Source organism: Channa argus, chromosome 18 (assembly GCF_033026475.1).
Source record: "Channa argus isolate prfri chromosome 18, Channa argus male v1.0, whole genome shotgun sequence".
Lineage (NCBI taxonomy): Eukaryota > Metazoa > Chordata > Actinopteri > Anabantiformes > Channidae > Channa > Channa argus.
The window spans coordinates 19,354,650-19,377,131 of record NC_090214.1 but is presented as its reverse complement, the minus strand read 5'-3'; the positions used below and the strand labels follow the sequence as shown (position 1 = coordinate 19,377,131).

Sequence of the window (22,482 nt, the reverse complement as noted above, 5' to 3'; positions counted from 1 at the left end):
CCTTAGGTGGCACTGCTGGTAAGTAAGTGAAGAGAAGACTTCAAACGTGTCGCTGGTGTCTAACAGATGACTGAAAGGAAAGAGAGCAAAGCGTCAGTTGGCCGAAAAAAGCAAAGCTTTTAAAAAAAGTAACATTTTTTTAATAAGTAAAATTGAACATACCTCCACACTCTTCTTTGGTTTGGCAGATTTTTAACGTATTGCTGCCATCTACAGGTTAATGATGATCAATCTGGCTTTTCCTCCTGTAAACGATCACCTGGTTTAATTAGAAATTCAATTACACACCTTTACCCGTGCGTCACGTGATCAGAACACCTCCGCGCCCGCTCCCACAGCCTCTGAATGCCACGCGTTGTTTTTTTTTTGTAACAGCCTCTTTTTTTTTTTTATTGTTGTTTTTAGCGCAGGACGAGTCGGACCGGTCCGACAGGGTTTAGTGAGCCACTGCAGGTGAAGTTGCGAGGGAAGGAAGGGCGGGGAGCCGCAGCCGCCGCCGCTGGAGCTCTTCACAAGCCGGAAGAAGAGAGAAACATGGTGCGGAGGTGACAACGCTCCTGGACACCGACTGAAAGCACGTTCACAGATTTTATTACCACGCTGAGAAGGACACAAGGTAAAGCTCGTTTAATATCTACACGGATGTTTTAGTGTCTGCGCGGTTTGCTCGGGGTTTCAGAGATTCCTCAGTGATAAAGAGCAGGCAGTGCTTCTCCGGGGCGGCTGCTGCAGAGCTCACCTTTCCTCCCCGGGAGCCTGCGTTGTTTGTTGTCTTTTATTGGCTAAACCGTTTTTCTTTTTTCTTTCTTTTTTTTTTTTCAATAACTCTGGGGAATTAAACAAGTTCAGACCAGTTACTTTACAATTCCCTAGTGTAGTTGCAGCTAGTTTTTCTGTATTTAGTCTCCGGGCTGTTGCTGCGTTATGGACTTTCACTGATGTAGAGTCACAGCATTTTAAGGGTTTCTAATTAATTAAAGCCTGAAAGATCCATTAAACATCCACCAGTCCGCTGTAGGAGAAGAAAACTTTACAAATGATAAACTTACATATCAAAGCCAGTACAAACTGTGCTGTATCTGCTACTAGTTAGTTAGTTAGTTAGTTAGTTAGTGTACCCAGTTTACCTCAGTAAACAATCTTAATAAATGATCCTAAAATCGAATTATAATTTCTCTGATATTCATTTTGAACAGTGGCCTTGTTGTGTTTGCCATGAGTGTTACAAGAGTGATAGTTATAAACTGGCAAATGTGTGTACATACATGAGCGCAGTAAAAAAAAGTCATATTCAACAAATAAACCAAATTCACATTCACACACACACACACACCGTTTCTCAGCACTCTGTCACATTTTTATTGGATTTGTCTGTAACATAAGCCTTTCAGGACCTTGTTTGAATCAAATTCCTAACAGTATCACTGTGTCTGTCCTTGCTGAAATTTCTTTTGTTTAGGAAGTCAGAACTTTCCAAGTGCCAGAGATTTCTCTGGCACTTGGAAAGTGTCGAATCGGTTAATCTGATTTCTGATTAAAATCTTTACTTTGGTTTTTCATCTTGTTTAGAGAAAATTTTAAGTGCTTAAGAACTTGAGCATTTTTCTACAAGTCTTGTAGATCATTAAGCTGAGGCTCTCCTTTACGTAACAGTCTTACTATCATGAGTAAAGACAATTTAAAAGGATTTTTTTAATTTGAGATATTTTAGGAGGGAGAATGACAGTCTTTGAATTTGATTGTCACTTTCTTCTGGCTTTGGGGAAACCTCTGTACTCCTGAAGGGACAGGGAGGAAAATATTTTGAGTGAGATATAGTAAAAAAAAAATCAAAAAACAAATCTGTTGTGCTTTGGCATTTTGCACAAAATATTTGTGTTTTTCCTGAAAATATTGAAGCACCAGTAATATAATTTTTGTACCTACATCTGAATATCAGCGTCAGGAATTAGATTAGACAGAATGCTTGAATTAGCCATTTAGGGCCAGTGCCCCCATCACAGTGGGTCAAGTTAACAGGATTGGAAATAAAAATGTATCTAAACTAGGTGATGATGATAATAAAGTAACAATAATAATAATAATAATAATAAATGTATTATTATTGTGAGCTAGTATGTAGATGTACCCCTTCTGCACTTTTATTTATTCAAACCTGAATAGAATGAAATACATAAAATACAGAAAACAATTTAATTTCTAAATCAAAAAGCAAAATCTAAAAGTGGGTGTGCCGATCATTTTAGAGAAGCTTTTCTAAACAATGAAAAACTGACCTAAAACAAACACATTCAGACACAGGTCCTTGCTTGAATACACATTACTGGGGCATCTTCTTTCTTCATCTTCTACCCGTTTTCTGCTCATTAATCCACCACAGTGAGCCTTTATGAGCTTTTTGTAAATATAAATTTATTAGTGTTGCAAATTTTTGGGTGCCATGTGTTCTGCCCTGGTAAATGCAGTAAGTGGAGGATAATTGCTGTATTATAAAATTAATAAGAAGGGTAGTGTTTCTTGTGGCCCACAGCTCTACACATTAGCTGTTTTAGCTATGTTATAATATGATGTACTGTATGACAATTTACAACTGGTAATGTGTGTTAACTGTGTTAACTGTTGGACGGAGACGCCATCTTGTGTGTTTTGTCCTCAAGCCTGCTACAGTGGTTCCAGTGGGTGATCTGCATACTTTTGTCTATTGTTTGGCTAAAAAGTTATTTAAGACATCGAAATTGACGGAGATGGGGTAAAAGTAAGACAGCAGTGACCTGCTGTGGTGATGCTTAGAGTATCATGACAGAATGTCAAAACACGGACTCCAACTCAAAAACAGAAGGGCAGGGGGATTCTTACAGCAACATGGTGAGACGCCAACTTCACATTCTCCGTACCTGATGAACCAGTACACTAGTATTTTTATTTTAGTTTTTTCTTTCTTTAATTTTTGTCCGGCATTAATGACTTCAGCAATCCAGTTTTATGACCTAAATGCGGCTTGAATCCCTTTGATAGGAAATGAAACGTGCTAATTTAAATTGTGACATACAAGCACAACATGTGAGGCTTGAGGAGCCTTTTGAAACACACCTCCTCAGAGTCAGTCGCAGCTGCTGTTTTGTCTGAACACAGTGGAAACTGCTGGACACATGTGTTTTTCCATAAACAAGCACAGAAGTTGTTGCTCTGCAGACAAAGCATGTTGGCGTCCTTTGATTAGGAAAATGTTTTCTTCTCATGGAAATGGTTGACCTTGGAAGCAACCGTGGTCAATTTGAATTGTTACTTGAGAGGCAAATGGCCTGGAGGTTTAGCTCAGTCACGAAAGCTGTTGTAAGTCTTATGAATGTTTCATCCATACATATGTCCTGTCAGGTTCAAGTGGTACATCTGTTTGGGACTGGAACCTTTAGGCGTTAAAAGAGCTCAAAAACATCACTGTTCAAAAGTCTAATAGTTTGGTAAAAGTAGTTACATGTTCCAAAATGTGTATAATATTTATGCCACTGTGAAATTAAACCCCTCTGGATTTTTACCTTTTTAAAAAACGTTATCTTCCCTAGATTTCTTATGATTGACTCCCTGATTTAAAATCTAGGTTGGGATTTTAAATTTGGATGGTCCAAATGCCCAAAGTTACAAATAAGGCAGGTAGGACATAGTGAGACTGCAGGGGCTGAAATTAAAGGGGTCCCACGTGAAGCTGCTATGTATTTACACTACAGCACTAGGAAATGGTCCTTTTTAAAAAAAGTGTTTTTCATGTTTCTTTCCCCCGCTTTTCAACTCAAGGGCTCTCAAGCTAGATCCAAGTGTTTTATGTTCTGGGGGAAATTAAGGATGTAGCGAGATCTTTGATTCAGTGTAAACGATTAAGACTAAGTAAAGATTAAGTGATTATAAATAAAACATTGTATAGAGAAATTTTAAAGACGCCAAAACCACTTCTGTCTTATACGCTTTTTTTCAGCTGAGGTTTGAACCCTTCTAAGGTCTCAAACATCACTCATAAGTAAAACTTAGGCAAATTGGGAGTCAAATATAATTTTACTACATAAGGGCTGATGGTGTTTGTGTGTGTTGGAGGACTGCAGGGTTTGACTTTGTGAATCAAGGTTTGATTTATCATGATCTCTATATTCTACAGCAGTGCTTATAACTGCTGACTGGGGATAGAAAATTATCCCGGAAAAGTGACCCCACCCAGCCCCCTCGTGTCACTGCCATCACAACAGTTTAATGTATGCATCCGTTTCTGGACTTTGGGGACTATTACATATGTAATGATGATTAACAGCCGCTGTAAGTGAGGCCAATGGCACATTTCTGTTATTGTGGTGATTCGATATGGCCCTTAGTAATTAATTGCTCTGGATAAGTGCGTCTGCCCCTGTACTGCCCCCTAAACATAAACACAACCTGCTCCTCACGTTGTAATTTTCAAATACTTTGGATGAAACAGGTCAGGCAGAAACTTACTGATTTGAGCTCTTCTGATATACAACACACCAAAACTGTCGTCATTAGTGTGAAGTTGTTTCAGTCAGTGTCCTATCAATAATTGTCAAAAAGACAAATGTCTAAAATGACCCTAAATAAAGTCACATAACCAACTCTCGCTGACTTGCAGGGCACATGTTTAGGTTTTAGGTCGAGCTCAATAGGCTGTGGGTGTGTGCACTCTCACACAGGTAAAGGACAGAAGATGAAACCAAATCCTGAAATAAGACCATTTGATGTCTCAACACCGATCATTGCAGAACAGTGGTATTTGCAAGCCAGGTTCAACTTGTTTGATAATTGAACCTGTTTTATTTATTTATTTATTTTTTTCACACATCACTCTCTAAGCAAATGTGGCCTTTACTCTCACAACTTATTTAAATGTTGAAGGTTAACACTTTGGAGCAACTTGGATGGTCCGATTGTTAAAATGTTAAATACTAAAACAGGAGAGTGGCAGAAGCACTTAGGTGAAGCAAACAAAAGCCACTGGTCATTTTGGTTCTCCCTTGTTTATTACAGGGCGCAGTTTATAAAGATTCCCCTCAGGTGCTGCAGAAACTTGACTCTGTGTTAAACTGACTGATAATATCTGTCCTCACCTGCCCTGGACGCTACAAACACAAATACTCTGCATTCTCCCTGTGCTGCAGCCCAGACCTCCGTCACCATCGGGAAAATGAATAAGTAAAAACAAAAAACGCTCCTAAACTCAGCAGCTCTCTGTTACAAAAGATGTTTAGGTTTTCAGCTCCATTTATCAGCTTGTTAGCAGCAGATGTCAACAGTTGGCTAGTTAAATGTGCTGCTTCAGCTAAAGGCCAAGAAACAAGTGATTAAATTGAGTGGTTGAGGATCCAGTTGGGCCTCAGAGCTCCGTTTCTCATTTTCTCTTGCGTTGACTAGTACAACACAACAGACTTTTCTCATCTCTGTGTAGTTACTGTATGTGCTTCTACGTACACGAGTACCACTGATTTAGTGATGCATTTCTGTGTCATTGTCAGACTTGTGTTGCACCAAAACCACTTATATCTTTATATATGACTGAAATCACCTGAGAGTATTTGCCTGACTTCTCTCTCAGGTGTGACAAAAGTAATATTTCCCATAAATCTGCATTGTGTATTCCAAAAACAGGCAGCTGTTCCTGACCTCAATCAGCTAAATGAGGATTTCATCATAGTCTTCTTGTCTTTCTGTAGAGGCAAATCATTGTATTTGCATCAATTAATGAACCTTCTCTCTCTAGTAGTTTTCATTGTTGCTGATGGAGCCTGTCCTTCCTGCAGAGCATTAACACTGCATAACCAGAGGCAATGATACGCGCACTTACTTGAGCCTGATTCCATGTAATCGTTAAAAAGGATTCACCCCGACCCACCCAACAATACCTGTGTGATCAACTGCTTTCAGTTAAACATTTTCAAATACTTTATATTATTTTGAGGATTGCTTTTTCTTTTTTTGGCTTTTCTTTGGGTAATTCTTTGTCAAAAAAAAAGCCAAAAATAAGTCCATCTTGATGAAATGCTGTACAAAAAGATTGAACAAAATCCAAAGGGGGGGGCAATATTTTTTTTAAAGGTACTGTAAAACCTGATGACTGGTGAGCTTAGTGGTTAAAGACATTTAAATGAAGCCAGTTTTGTTACTGAACCACTGAAGTGCCTAGTAATTAAAATTAAATTTTTTTTATGTTTTAATATTTGCTTTTTAGAAGGACAGAATCGGACACTGGTAATCAGTAGCAGGCAGAACTAAACTTTCACAGGAGTTGCAAAGTGTCTCTGTGTTTTCTTTAGCGTCTCTTCTCTTCTACTCCTTCTTCTTCTTCTTCCCTCCTCTCAGGTTTCGCTGTCGTTGCTCAAGTATGTTCTCCCCGGTCCCACTCCCTCAGTCCCTCCCCCCTCTCTCCCCCTCCCATCCCTCCTCTTTGTTGTTACCTCGGGGACGTCCTGGCCCAGACAGACAAACCTGTTCAGAGATGGGTGATCCTGCTCCTGATTGGTCAGTTGTACTGTCTGTTGAACTCAGAAGGGAAAAGGCTATAAGTTGTTTAAGGTGGTTTGGAGGCTGCCGATGTCTCAGGCAGAGTTTATTTTCTTCAATACCTTCCCCGAACTGTAACCACTCACTGTTTTTTTTTTTAATTTAATTTTTTTTTTTTTTTAAATGAGTGATTTGTTTTACTTGCAGTAGCAACTCAAACTCCATTTAGAAGCTGTTACGTTTCCTCTCGGTCATCATTCCATTTGTTCAGCATTTCACTTTTCTGAATGTGAATGTGTTTTTAATTTAAGTCATGTTTAGCGTTGATGAGCTGTCATCAGCACCTCTGCCGCACCATTAGCGAGGTGTTTGGGAACATTACGCAGCGGGAGTCAACATCATGGGTAATCAGAACTCAAAACTAAAGGAGACAAGCTTAAATTGAAAAGCCTGCTTGATGAAAAAAAACGTTTTTTCTTTGCTTCCTTGTTAAGTTTCTCCATCTACTATACGTGATGTGATCCTCGATTTTGAAAGCTTAGCAGCATTGGAGTAGTCTTGTTCTTATAGCTTGATGGCAGTAAATATTTTTGTTCAAACAACAATCCAAAACCACCATATATTATATTAAGTTACCATAATATAAGATGGAAAAAGTTATTTATTATTTGCAAAAAAGTTGCAGATGACTATTCCAATGAAAGACTGATTAAAGAGAAGGAAGAGTCCCAAAACTACTGAGGCTTCTCAAACATAGTTTTCTGTCTACACAGTTTCACAGCCATAGACATCCTAAGCCAATCAGACTTGTTATATTGATATATCCCACCAATCTGTTGAGCGATAACATGTAAATTTTGCATATTTAGGGAATGATGACAGAGCACATGTCAGAGCTTTCCACTTCAGTTCATTTCAATTAGAGCCAGTTTGTTTCATAGCTGTAAAAACCTTTCTCTTGGATGGCGTCCATTCCTTCTGAAGCAGTGCAGTGTGTGACGCACAGCTTTAGTTGAGTCGCTGTATTCTTTTGCTGTGGCACATTGTTTGCCTGAGTGCATTATGACGACTGTGTGGCAGAAAAACAAACACTTTTCAAGCAGCATTTTTTTCTCCAATTGATGTACTAAATACTAAGAACGCATTTTTGTCAAGACATCTACTGGTTGACCTCAAGTTTGGACAGGTTCTGTTAATGGCAAGGGATGAATATTTCTTATGGCTTTTATTAATTTGAACAGTTTTTGAGAGTCATTGTTTACTCTTCAGTCATTCTTACTCTTCACTGAGACGACACAAAAACTTTCCCCCTCCTCCTTTTCATGTGCAGACTTGTACCAGAGCTCATTTAGTCAAACTTTAAATTTGATCTAAAGGTATGTTGAGTAACAGCTGTGGAAGTTTCCAGCGCTCAGGTTTCATTGAGACATGTTGTTTTGTAAAATAGAATAATGTGTTTCATAAAGAAACTGACTCTTTCTTTCTCAAATGTCATCGAACGTTTTTGGATTGTGTTGCATTGTTATCTGACCTACTTCACTGTCATCTATACTATAACCGTGGTTATAATACTGTGTGTAGACGCTGTCACATGTTCTTTTTGTCCTCCCCCCTGCTTTGGCTGAGAGTCCCTTGATCTGAAATTAGACCTCTGCTCAGAAGGTGATACCGCATGATTAGTTATACAAACTAGTCACACCAAAAAACAAACAAAATAAAATAATTGCATCTGGCAGAAGATAGTTTTTTGCAGAACTTTGGTCCAGAATCAAACCGCTTACATTTTGTGTTCATGTTAGTGTTAGATGAGTTTATCGTGAGGGGGCACTGAGAGATTAAGCTAAATAACAGTCATTGTCTCTTTACAGTAGCATGTGTCAATGGAGGACATAGCATGTCAGTTCTTAAAGTTGATGTTTTAGAAGAAGGCGAAATAGGTTTAGAGAGGTTTAAAGAGCTGAGCGACTGAGACCAGGGCCACAGTGTGGTGGGAGCATCGGAAAAACAGAAAATGTCAAGTGGTGTTCTGACAGTGGCCAGTACCTACTGAAGGTGGTCCAAGGAAGGACAACTGTTAACTGGTGACAGACATCGGTGCCCAAGACTCCATTATTCACAAAACATCTATTACAGCACAAATTGAAAAAATTATCACTAGCCATTATTGACAGGTGTCAGAACACACAGTGCATTGCATCGTAGATCGAGTGCCAGTGCGGATCCCTGTGTGCTGCTGTCCAGTATTAGACAGGTGGCTTTAATATGGTGCTTTTCTGGTCTACATATGTATGTTCATAGTTCAGAACAATCCATCCAGTAGGTGTGACAGTAAAACTTACACAACACATCGTGTGTTAAGGAGTCGTAGCTTGGTTGACAACAATGAGAGGGAGCAGGTTCCAACAAGTAAGTTGAAGAAGAGAAGTTGAAAATTGAAAATAATGAAATACTGATTATGTGTTAACTGTAAGATAACATGGAAATGGGTCCTGGTCTTAAAAGTTTGTTGACGTAGGATTCAAATTGCTACTAGTTGAAATCTTTCTGCTGGTACGTTGAAGTTGGTTTCGCTAACGCATATGCGCGCATACACACACACACACACACACACACACACACACACACACACACACACACACACACACACACACACACACACACACACACACACATATCAGGCTGCAAGGAAGCAGAGTGGGTGTGTCGTTGACACCTCCACACAGACATGCAACATGAGCTCATGTGTTTATCCTTAAAGCTCCTCAGGCTGTTTTCAGCTACAAATACTAAGCACTGTGTGGAAAAAAATGCCGCCCCCCTCCTTCATTGCTACACCGATGGCTGGAAAGGTTTGTCGGAATCTGAGCAATGTCAAGCAACAGGCATGACGTTGCATTTCTGCCAGCTGATGATCTGATAATTGCATGTAATATAGCTGCACTGGTAAAATTTAGAGTAATCACATTTTCTCACATTATTAAAATGTTGGCAGAGATGTTGCTGCATCTTTTCACTTTAATTCCGACACAACAAGGTGTGTGAATAACGTATCATTTGGGTTATATCGTTAACCAAGCTGTCGTTAAAGGCAACAAACCTGTTGATAACAGCTGGCATGGCTGGTGTGATCCGTTGTGTGTCAAATAGAAATGTGGAATCAATTTTTGTGTGTGTGTGTGTATGTATATGGCATCCAAAACACAGTTCACATGACTTGGTGACGAGTGGAAAAACCACTATCTTCCAAACCTTTTCATGTTAATGACATGCAGAAGAGTTCATTGTTTTGGAGCTCAGATGAAAAACTGAAACACAGGCAAGACACGTCGTACGTCATCTCATGGGCCTTTTTACACGAGCCTTTGACTCGACACAGTAGGAAAAGCGCACACAAACTGTCAAAACAGTAACAATGACTCTGCTCTATTTAAGTTTCCCAGTGAGCCGTGCTTACACAAAGAAGCAGATAAATGGAATTGAGCCATCTTTCGTATCCTTGTTTAATCCTGTGCTCTGCCTACAGCATTATGTCAACATGTGTTTTGTGAGGAAGCTCATGCTCAAACAGTAAAAGATCTGAGTATTTTTTTTTTCCCTCACCCCCTTTTTTCTTTGTGTGTTGGTTTGTGGAAACGGGATTAATGAACCTTATCAGCTCAGCAAACCGACTCCTGCAAGTCATTAATCATTAAGTTGATGGGAGGCGTCAACTTAAACTTAACACCTGTTAACCAGGAGCAGTTAGGAGGATGTTGCAGGCCTCCTAATGACCATGCAGATTTATTTTGTCGTTGATGAGGATAGAGAGCAAATCTGTCACCAACTAGTTATGTCTGAATGTTCCCAGTTCAGCTACATATCTGAATAAAACAAGTTTCTCGTTGACAAAAACGTAGCCAGGAGGTGATGGTGCTTTTGTTGGATTATTACGGTTACATTTGCTTATATCTGGCATTATTTGCATTATTAAATAAACCAAATCACAGAATTTCAAAATATTTGAATTCATGTACAGTGGGTTTGTATGATTTGTAATAACCAGCCTTAATAATGGAGCAGTCATGCAGAGTAAAAAAGGTAATATAATTTTTTTATATACTCAAAACCTTTCAGCATTGATTCATTGTTGCCTCTGTTGTTGTTGTGTACGTCTCTGACCAGGCTCATTCTTTAAGCAACGTCTTTCAAAAGTCAGAACCTACGCTTATGGAAGATTGTATTTTGACTGACGTATTCATTACAAAATTCTTGAGGATTAGCTATTAGAGGTTCATCCTGTGTTTCCAGTCGTACCATCTCCGGATCAAATGCTTTTGGAACCCGGCTGGTTTCTTGTTACATTTAAATCCAGACAGAAAATCAGCTAAATATAATTCATGTTTACACACCAAGTCCTGAAGTGACAATACTTACAAGGGTGTGATAACATTCCCCGGGTGCATGTATTCATAATCATCCATTATATGAAACTTAAACAGGCAAGCATACGCACATATTTCATGTGGTGCTCTCACAGAAACAGGCCTGTGAAAGCAAACTTTAGTTTGAACAGCTACTCGTTATTTCTGTACCTAAGTACATTGAGATGTAGATTTGTTTCCTAAGATATAAATGTCACCTGTAATTTTTACAGGGTATAAAAAAATCTTGGCGGGGGGCGGCTGTAGCTCGGTTGGTAAGGCAGTCGTCCATGGACCGCAGGGTCATCCCTAGCTGTGCAGGGGATGGGCCTGGATGCTGGTCCAAGCCCGGTAGAAATTGGGGAGGGTTGCCTCCGGAAGGGGATCCGATGGCAAATGAACATGCGGACAATGATCCACTGTGGCGACCCTGAACTCACGAGATAAGCCGAAAGGACTAATAAAACAAGCCCTCATGATTTGTTACAAATGAACTTCCTTCTTCCTCGATGAATTTGCATTATTATTATGCCTGTGCTCCTGTTTAACAGACAGTCCTTTCAAAGCATGTTTTGCTTTAAGTACAGTCATGGTGTATCATGCTGGACTTTACATGACGATTGTTGCTTCAATCAGCTGACTGACCTTTTCATTCTGTGTCCTGAGGCCTGAAGATTCATTAGTCTCTCTCCACAATTCAGTTCACGGAATTATACAAAAATTAATTTTGGTTTTTTTATTTCCCTATTTGTTAAATCTTTACAATGAATAAGTATTTACTGTACATCGATAAAGTATTCAAATTACTTTTTCCACATTTTATGTTACAGCCTCATTCCAAAATGAACTAAATTCACTATTTCTTCATAATTCTTAAAACAATCCGCCATAATGACAATGTGAAAGAAGTTTGTTTAAAATAAAATGTATAAAACAAAAATGAAATGATCATAAATAAATAATCTTTGCAGTACCTTGCAGGCTCCATCAGGTTGAATAGGGAGCATCAGTGCACAGCCATTGTCAGATCTCTCCAGAGATATTCAGTCGGGTCCAAGTCTGGTCTCTGGCTGGGCCACTCAAGGACATTCAGAGTTGTCCTGTAGCAACTCCTTTGTTATCTTCGCTGTCTGTTTACAGTCGTTGACCTGTTGCAAGATGAACCGTCACCCCAGTCTGAGATCCAGAGCCCTCCGGAACAGGATTTCTATTCTGACTAGTGTCCCAGTTTCTGCTACTGAAAAACATCCCCACAGCATGATGCTCCCACCACCAAGCTTTACTGTAGGGATGGTATTGGCCAGGTGGTGAGTGGTGCCTGGTTTCCTCCAGACTTGACGTTTGGCATTCAGGCCAAAGAGTTTGTTTCATCAGACCAGACTGAGAGTCTTTCAGGCCGGCTGTCATTTGCCTTTTACTGAGGAGTGGTTTCCATCTGGCCACTCTACCATACAGGTTGAGTAGTGGAGTGCTGCAGAGATGGTTGTTCTTCTGGAAGATTCTCCTCTCTCTACAGAGAAACACTGGAGCTATTTCAGAGTGACCATGAGGTTCTTAATCACCACCCAGACTAAGGCATTGATTGCTCAGTTTGGCTGGCTGGCCGGCACTAGGAAGATTCCTGGTGGTTTCAAACTTCCATTTATGGATGATGGAGGCCACTGTGCTCATTGGGACCTTCAATGCTGCAGTTTTTCTCTACCCTTCCCCAGATCTTTGCCTCAATACAATCCTGTTTCAGGGGTCTACAGACAATTCATTGTCACACACACACACACACACACACACACACACACACACACACACACACACACACACACACACACACACACACACACACACACACACACAAATACAGGTGTGTAGCCCTTTCCAAATCATGTCCAATAAACTGAATTTCCCAGGGCTCAAAACAAGTTGTAGAAACTTTTTAAATTTATTTTATTTTTAAATTTCAAACAAACATCTTAGTCCCTCTATTCATTAGTTGATCACCTTGAAAAAAATAGTTTTTACAAAACATACTCTAAGTAACATAAATGTGTACCAACTGTTTGGCAAATTAATCACAGCTGTTGGGATATTTCACTATATATTTTATTTAGTCCAAAATGGTGGAACAAACCTTATTCCTACAGCCATGCTGTTAAAATGTTTTAAGTCCCAGATTATTTGTTTAGTAAAATGAAACAAACAAACAAACTTAAATCTGGAAAAAAAAAACAAACCTTCTAAATCAAGGGAAACTTTTTATCTTACTCAGAGACACCTGAGGTGCAAAGATGAGTCGGCGACGGGCAGACTCTCAGGGGTCCCTGGGGCCCAATGATGACGTCATGCCATACAGTGATGATGAGACGGATGACGAATTGGAAGTGAGCTCTGAAGAGGAAGCAGAACAACCACCAGGAGCAGAACAACCTCCAGTGGAAGCAAGGCCCAGTGGTAAAACAATTTCTATAATTTTCAGTTAACTTTTGTTTGTCATTTTCCAGAGCTAAAGGATGTTTTGCTTCTTTGCTTCGAGGATACATTTAGCCTAGCTTGGATTGTTGACTGGAAGTGGAGGGAAATGTATGGGCTCAAAAGGCAGCAACAAATATTTTGTGGTTGTAGATGGAATTTGTGATTTTTATAAAAACCTTTGTGCATTTCTAGAGAAGATGTGTGCTTGTAAGAAAAAAAAAAAGATTTGTATTTTTATAATTAAGAGATTTGGGCATCTCAATTGAGGCTGTACAGAATTATTCGCACAGTACAGTTTATGTAGCACCATCAAAAGAGACAAAGTACTGTATACATTTTCGAATAACTTTAAAAGATTTAAGTTGCAAAAATATGCTGTATTCTGTAATATACATATTCCATGAATGTTAAAGATGTCAATGAAAGAACATTTGTTTTCAGAGATGGGTTGGAAGGTGAAGGCTAATGACCGACCTTTCCACCAGCTGCCGGAGTTTCAGAAAAAAATCTTCCTGTGCATCAAGAAGAGCAGATACTCTGTAAGTTCAACCGTTTAAGTACTATTAAATGCACAGAAGTCATTATCCTCTCTCCTTCTTGTCCAGGTACAACTCCTTGGCATTTTCAGCTGAGCATGGTGGACACACCCTTGACAAAGAGCAGGACAAGTTTGCGTTTTGCATGGCTTAGTCCATGAGCTGCTCACCTTTCCCATTGTAAAAAAAAAACAAACCAAAAAAAACTTTCAGGCATCCATTGGTTTCACTTTATTTGTACAACCTAATTTTAAAAAAAAAAGGAATCAGGATCACTCTCCACATCCCCACTTACAGAGGAGCAGTTGTAAACTCAGTCAGGTGTCACTAATTTTGTTTCTGATCTCACCTGATCAGTTTTAATGATTTTCCTTAAGATATTCCTAAAGCATTCCAGTCCCTAGTGGCTCAGTGGTAGAGCATAGGTGTGGCCCCACCCAGCCACCAAGGGTGACCCTGGTGCCCAGATAAAATGGAAGGGTTGTGGCAGGAAGGGCACCCGTCATTAAAACACAAATCAACCTGGCCACCCCTGAAGGGACAAGCCAAAAACCATTGATCTGTATTTGTAAAGCATTCCAGTGCTTGGTGATGGAAAAACAGTCTTTTCACTTCAAACGATCATTTTCAAAAGCACTTTCAAAGATCTCGGGGAAGAAATTGTAAAAAGGCAGAATTTAGGAAATACAAAAGGTTTTCAAAGGGATTGTCCAACCCTAGGAGCACAGTTAAGACTATAAGAAGAAGCGGAAGGTGTTTGTTTCTACCACAAAACTGGTCAGAGAGGTTACTGCAGAGGCTAATGCCAACTTTAAGGCTAACAGAATTTCATGGCAAAGAGCTGGCATTGTGCTTATGTCAAAACATTATCATAATTGTCCCACAAGTCCGGGTTATATGTATGGTTTGTAAAAAAAAAACAAGTTTGGACCAAGAGCACCTGGGAGTTTCTATGGCCAAATGAACAAAGGTGCTATGATCAGATAAGACCAAGATTCTTTGGCCGCAATGCCAAACTGTATGTCTGGCCCAAAGAAGAAAAAAAAGTCATCATCCCAAGAGCACTAAACCTAGAGTAAAGCATATAGGTGGTAGGTTTCGAGATGTTTCCCTTTAGTAAGGACTGGGACACTTGTCAGGATAGAAGCAAAAATGGATGCGGCAAAGTACCATCAAATTCCTAAGGGAAACCTGCGACAGTCTGTAAGAAAGCTCAAAGCTGGACCATACAGTGGCTGAAGGAGTAAAAGGTCAATGTTTTTGCATGGTGTAGTCAGAGCCCAGACTGGAATTCTAGTGAAAATCTGGAAAGACCTGAAAACTGCACTTCACACGTCACTTTGCCTGAATCTGAACAGGTGGTTCCACAGTGTGTTAATGCAGTTTTCCCAAAACTAGTTATTCCAGTTTTTCTTTTACCCACTGTATATTTGGTTATAATTGCTATACACATTATATCAAATGGAAAAAAACTGAGAAATCTTCCCATAGTAAATTTCATACCAGCAACATGAAATGTTGGTTTTCTGCTGAGGTTGCATTTTTTTCTGCTGAGTCCTTTCTGCCAGCAACAGGGCTCCCTATGTTTTCTGTAAAATGTTGGTTAATCTCGTTTTTCCCCCCTGTTAGTAGTAGATTTGTACTTTTAAAGTAACGCTGCAGCTGACTGTTCAAATGCTGAAACACTGTTGTTGTTTTTTTGGCGTGTGAAGCTTGGTGTTGGGTTTGTAGAGGCAGAAACCTGATTGTCAAGCTGAGCTGACCGGTATGTGATTAATAGACACAGCAGGGCATCTGAAGCATGTTTGAACAGTTAACATTCATTTTTCGATTACAATTAACAGTAAACTGGTGGAGAGAAGGGAAAAGAGTTTGTCCCGTGGATAAGTTCATGCCGAAGTGGGTAGAGTTCATTTCGGTTTCAACGTGGCACTGCTCAGAAAGGCATAAAATGCTGAGCGAGCATGCCTGGGATTATTCGGAAACTTTTAGAGAGACAGAGACCTGGAGCTGCTAGGGCTTTAGGGTTTTTGTTTGGGGAAACTGTGGTAGGGAAGGAGTTTCTGCTCCGTGGAAACTAGGCTGTAATGGACAGTTTAGATGGTTATCTTCTGTTGAAACACAGCACCACCCCTGTACTGAAATCCTGATATCCACCCATTCCTGCTCAGTACAGGGTACACGCTGCCTTTAAAATGTATCCGTGTCACATTGAACGTGTAGTATGATTTTATAAGATTATCAGTAGATGCAAGGCAGACATACACTGGCTTCACATGTTATTTCAAATAATACCGTGGCTGCTGGGAATCAGGGTCACTAGGAATTAAGAACAAATCTTTTACAGTTAACCTTACAGTAAGTACTAAAAAAAGTTAGACATGTAGAAACACAGCATTTAAGACTTACAGTACTAACCTTTTAGTGGAGATGCAGTACAACACTAAATTAATGTTGGTGAATTTATAAGGGGCTATTTTCTGAGGAGCCAATGAGATTATAAAGCCCCTTTTTTAAAATGCAGTTTAACACCTCAGAATGAAGACTGACATCGTTTTTGATCTCTTGTTTTTCCTCTCCAGGGAAATGCTATCAAGACATACAAGTACAATGTCCTGACTTTCCTCCCCCTGAACCTGTACGAGCAGTTTAAGAGAGCTGCCAACCTCTACTTCCTGGCTTTGCTCATCTTACAAGTATGTACAAAAACGTAACCACATCACCTGAGCTACGTTTCGTAAAAAAGATTTCTGAAGACTTAGGATGGAGAATTGTATAATGTTGTGCTTATTGTTGATTTGCGTAAAGCTGAAAGGGTTAAAGATGTATCGACATATAAAAAGTACTGTCATTAAAGCTAATTTAAACATATTTCAAATTTATGGGCCAAAGTAAAGCCAGTCCAGTTTCAATTCTTGTTTCACTGTTCCCCATATGGGCAAATTAAGCCTCTGAGACCTACACTTTGGATAGACCCTGAACGCCTACCTTTATGACAACCTGATCACGCTAATATCTAAAGACACCATCAAACAGCAGGAAGCAATTGTCTGCTTACACGTGGAAGAGAAGAAATGTACAATTTTCAGGAAAATGTTTGCGGTTTGCATATGTGAGGGGGCTGCTATGAATTTGCATGGAAATCCAGGGAGATGTGGTTTTCACTGTGTAGTGGTGTCAGACATGTGACACTTCATTCAATTTGTAAATGATAAAAGTGTTGTTTTTTTTTGTTTTTTTTTTACTGCTCAGATTATTCCAGACATTTCCACTCTGCCCTGGTACACCACACTGATTCCTCTGGTCGTAGTGTTGGCTATCACTGCCATCAAAGACCTGGTAGATGATCTGGTAAGACTTCTTTTGGCACACACACACACTGGTAACAGTAAAACAGGTTTAATTTGCCATTAGGTTGTGGATAAACTTTTGTAGTCAGTTTTGTTTCTTTTGGATTAAATGCTGCTGTTGTACAGTACCTTACCAACCCGACTAGTACCGGGTTTCTGAGGCCAACAAAGACATTTTACTTTTTACAGCTCGAATTTTTAAATTATTCAGTACTAAAACATAAAAACATTTCTCATAAAATGCTTAAAGTAACTGAGGCCTATTCAAGCTCATTTATTTTGCTGAGTGATTATAAATTATCTGGTTTGCTTAGGCTTCTTTGACTTTTTTTTTCTTTCAGGCACGACACAGAATGGACAAGGAAATCAATAATCGGAAGTGTGAGGTTCTGCTGAACGGCAGGTCAGAACAAAGACTTTTCTGTATGATTTAATGATCAAAGCAACAATATAATCTTCCGAAAATTGACTACTATGTTATATGAGAAATACAAGTTACCAGCATTTGAGGAAAATGTCAAATCTAAAAGTTTCTTTTGGTTCAGATTTCAAGAATCAAAGTGGATGGACATCCAGGTTGGAGATGTGGTCCGGCTGAAGAAAAACGACTTTATTCCGGTATGATGGTTTTTCCTAGGTGCCATAATCTTCTCTGACACAATGGACTGCATGTTAGTGCCTGAAACCGATTCACTCAGATGTTACAATGTGCATTTAGACCAACTGTTTCAAGTCAACACTTTCTTGGACAATAACTTAGTACATATCCAACAGATGTTCTTACTTTTCCAGTTGTGCAGAAACGTATCCAGATGTGTTTTAAGTTAAATAACTTGGCTCATGTAACCACTTAGTCATAGTCAGTAACCTAAATGCTTGTAGCTCTAAAAGCAACATTGTCTATTAATATTCAAAGTAAACCAAGTAGCAAATTTAGTTTAAAAAAAAAAAAAAAAAAGTACTATATTTTGTAGGTTTTCAGAAACCATGACTGACATTTACATTATTAACATCCACATCTAAAAGTCAGAGGGTTGCATATAATTCCCAAGATGGCATGAGCAAAAAGTTATGTGACAAATGTACATGACCAGCAGCATTATTAGATTTGACTTTGGTAAACAAATGTATCATCTGCATACAGTTGATATGAGATAAGATATTTATGTTATGCAAACAAGTTGGTATTGAAAAAGTATGGGTCCAGCAATTAAACCTCACAAGTTGAAAAGGTAAAATAATGTATTTTGAATAACACATGAGAATTAGTTAGGGGGATGAGCTTTGTTGCTACTCTTTTCTTTTGCAACTTGACAGGGGTGATAATTTAGATGTGGTGCAAAGACAGCATTATACAGAAAGCACACTGGCAGAAACATACTGGATGCAAATGATTCAGGTTATGGTTTTAAATCCATCAGAACACTTGATGGATTTCTGTTTATTGACGCGTTTACTGATTTTATTGTTTTCAGGCTGATATCTTGCTGTTATCAAGCTCGAACCCAAACAGCCTCTGTTATGTAGAAACTGCTGAGCTTGACGGGTAAGAGTTTTTACCTTTGTTTTCTTTTTTTCAATTTTACTTTTTCAGAAAAATGTTAGTTTATATTTAAAGTAATTCATGTACTACATTTTGTGTAGTTGTGGCTGCTAGATTAGTGTTATTGGCTCCTTGAACGTTGTTTGATCTGTCCTTTTTTTCCCAAGCATTTCACCAACACATGAGTCACCAGTAAGAGGGGGGTAAATGTGAAAAGAGCTTTCACCTAGAGTCACCTTTTACATTCATGTGACTGTATATTGTGCCATGAGAAACGCCTTTAAATCAAATAGGCCTGTAAAGGTGTACTTAATGGAATTACAGTAAATGGCAAAGTGAAACACGGAGATCCGTATCAACTTTGTTTTATCAAAGCTTTGTGGCATGGAAATTGCATCAGAGAATGAATTATGAATTCTAATTTCTTTTCCAGCCAATTCCATCTTAGGCCACAGTTTATGGGCCTAAATCCCGGTCTGGCTAACTAGAATTCTGCTTTCCTCGGTAGTTGGGTTTTTGTCGTTAGTGCTTTGTCCATATTGTTTTTGTCTTTGGCAGTGAAACTAACCTGAAGTTTAAGATGGGACTTAAAGTGACTGATGAGAGGATGCAGGAGCAACATCAGCTGGCTGAGTTTGATGGTAAACACCATACAGTTCATGGTTAAAAACTGCAAGTCACTTTTATTTTCATAACTTTAAATTGCTTTTGATATGGAAACAAGCTTGAACCTGAAAATGGTTCAGCTCAGTAAAGACAGTAAAAATGAAAGTAAAAAGTTTTTTTGTGTCAATGATATATATATAATCTGTTTCCTTCTGATAAATGCAGGAGTCGGATAAGAATTAAGATAATGTGTATTTCATTGAAGACAAATTATTGTTTGTTCGCAGCCTATATAATGTTTGAATTTTATTCCAGGTAATGTTTAGTAGCTTTTTTTGGAGAAAAAAAATATAATTTTATGGGTTATGGGTTAAACTTTGCAATTGAATAAAAGACAAGAAAATGTGACTCAAGGCAGAAGGTCCTTAAACATCCTGAGCAAAGTATCTCGACAACTGCAGACAGTGCGAATTCAGGCTCCACAGAGGATGAAACTTTTCATTAAAAATATCTTTTACACTTTAACTCATACTAAAGCTCTTTTCACAGTGTTTTGTTTCTGTCTTGTAGCTCTGGTTGAGTGTGAGGAGCCAAACAACCGTCTGGACAAGTTCACAGGGACAATGCATTGGCAGAAAGACCGCCACCCTCTAGATCTGGACAACATGCTGCTCAGAGGCTGCAAGATCCGAAACACGGAGATATGTCACGGGCTGGTCATCTTTGCAGGTACGAACACCGCTGTCCCACTGCTTTGAATATGATTTATAGTGATCTTGTGTCTGTGCATGCCTCTGAAGTTTTGAACACATCGTTTCACTAGAAGATTAAATAGTATAAATTATAAACAAATTAAATCGGAATGATCTCACTTTACTTAGTACAGAACTTGTGTAAATTGTAAGGATTTTCCTTCTGTCCATATTCAAACAGCATGCATTGGTTTCACTATTGTTATGCTTGTTAATTAAGGTGCCGACACCAAAATCATGAGGAATGGTGGGAAGACCAGGTTCAAGAGAACTAAAATTGATGAGCTGATGAACTATATGGTTTACACAGTAAGTTTAAGTTCCAACTGGAGCTGATAATTTTCCGGTTGTTTCTTTTATCAGTAGAACTTCGATGTTTTGGTTATTGCATTTGTTGGCAAGGATGTTTTCATGATCTTTCGTTCGGGGCCTTACCTATCAAACTGCAAACTCATTCAGTATGATTAATAACTTATTGCATAAATAAAGCATTAAAATATTGTGTTATTTGACACATTTAATAGTCACCGGCTGTGTGATTGTCTTTCTGTACCTGTAGATCTTCTTGCTGCTGCTGCTGGTGTCAGCAGGCCTGGCCATCGGCACCACCTACTGGTACCAGGACATTGGCTCCAAGTCCTGGTATCTGTATGACGGCAAAAACCAGGACGCCGCCTACAGAGGCTTTCTCAGCTTCTGGGGATACATCATCGTCCTCAATACCATGGTGCCCATTTCACTATATGTCAGGTGAACAAACCACACACACACACACTCACACTCACACTCATACACACACACTTTTTGGAAGCAAGTAGGGAGTTTGCATTATGATGTAGAATTACAGTTTGTTTGCACTTTCCTGGTTTTTTGCATCAGTTGGTCATAAAATGTGATCTGATCTTCACCAATGTCACAAATGTCAACAGACACAATATTTCTAAGATGACAAACTCTTGATCTTAGGTCTTCTGAGATTTTTCTTAGATTTCTTTTTTTTTTTTTTTTTTTTTTTTTTTTAGACGCATTGCTAAAATCATAGTTGATGCTGCTTGTAAATAGCAATCTCACATAGTTTGAACTGTTTTACAAGTCAAGGTAATTCCAAACCATTCTGGTTTCTTTTGAGTTAGAAAAATAGATGGGGGGGGGGGGGGGGGGGGGGGCATAGGAATTTCTTTTCCCTGAAATAAACCTCGTTTGTTCTCTGTGTTCAGTGTGGAGGTGATTCGTCTGGGCCAGAGTAAGTTCATCAACTGGGACCTTCAGATGTATTTTGCAGACAAAGACACCCCAGCTAAGGTAATTCACTATTTGATACACTGCACCTGTCATTTAGACATGTTGCATAGTAAAACCAGACAATACACACGAGAAAAGAAAAGGAGTTTTAGCTTTTGTTTTTATTGGAACCTTCACCATGAAAAAATAAAAACTGTATTATATGTTGTCCTAAAGGGGAGAAATTATACATTCTTAAGAGTTGTTATTGGAAAATAACTCTTTTGTATGTATTTCAAAATTGTATCATGTGTTGTAAAATGGTGCATCTTATAACAAACCCAAACAGTTTGGGAATAACAAGGTAATATAATCAGTATTACCCCACTACTACCCTAATATTACTAAGCTGTAAAGTAAGAGTTGTACCCTGTGGCTTTTTTTGTCCTTTCGGCTTATCCCGTGAGTTCAGGGTCGCCACAGCGGAGATGCGGACAATGTTAGATGTTCAGTGTCTCGCCCAGAGCCACTTAAACATATAGCCGGGACCGGGGATTGAACCACTGACCCTGTGGAGCTATAGCTGTCCCCCTTTTAATTTTTTTAAAAATGGCTGCTTGTTCTCATGTGAATTATGTTGTATGATGAGTGAGCAAATCCAAAACAGTCCATGAGATGTAGTTAAAAATTAATGAGAAAAAGGTTATGGGACATTTTTCCATCCCAATAAAAGGTAGGACGTGAACCAGCAGCAGTTCTTTAGTTATGTTCGTTCTCACTGCATCAGTTGTAGGAAAAAAAAAAAAAAAAAAAAAAAACAAGTCATCAAACCAGTTGTTGTCCTCTCTGCAGGCTCGAACCACCACACTGAACGAGCAACTCGGTCAGATCGAATACATCTTTTCTGACAAGACGGGAACTCTGACACAGAACATCATGCAATTCAAGAAGTGCACCATTGGTGGACACAGCTACGGTAGTGAACAGCTTCTTGTCCAGATCTATTGAGCCTTTAACTATGGCAACCTGAACTCTTTTGAATTACTTTACTAATTAAACCTGTGAGGAAGAATGCGAATGTACAGAGATTCTTCTTCTTTTCCTTTCGGCTGT

General features: G+C 39.0%; 1 protein-coding gene across 1 annotated transcript in view; it reads left to right on the top strand.

Annotated features, from left to right (window-relative positions):
• The first annotated feature begins 191 nt into the window (after positions 1-191).
• The window catches only part of atp8b1 (ATPase phospholipid transporting 8B1), a 32,475-nt gene continuing 10,184 nt past the window's right edge, over positions 192-22,482 (top strand). Inside the window, exons 1-14 of the mRNA XM_067483695.1 lie at positions 192-616; positions 13,159-13,340; positions 13,803-13,900; positions 16,480-16,593; positions 17,150-17,248; positions 17,589-17,650; positions 17,793-17,865; positions 18,723-18,793; positions 19,349-19,431; positions 19,967-20,125; positions 20,369-20,457; positions 20,708-20,898; positions 21,366-21,450; positions 22,222-22,345. Of these exons, the coding sequence (XP_067339796.1) occupies positions 13,178-13,340; positions 13,803-13,900; positions 16,480-16,593; positions 17,150-17,248; positions 17,589-17,650; positions 17,793-17,865; positions 18,723-18,793; positions 19,349-19,431; positions 19,967-20,125; positions 20,369-20,457; positions 20,708-20,898; positions 21,366-21,450; positions 22,222-22,345 (1,411 nt within the window). The 5' untranslated portion in view covers positions 192-616; positions 13,159-13,177. The remainder of the gene's footprint in view (positions 617-13,158; positions 13,341-13,802; positions 13,901-16,479; positions 16,594-17,149; positions 17,249-17,588; positions 17,651-17,792; positions 17,866-18,722; positions 18,794-19,348; positions 19,432-19,966; positions 20,126-20,368; positions 20,458-20,707; positions 20,899-21,365; positions 21,451-22,221; positions 22,346-22,482) is intronic.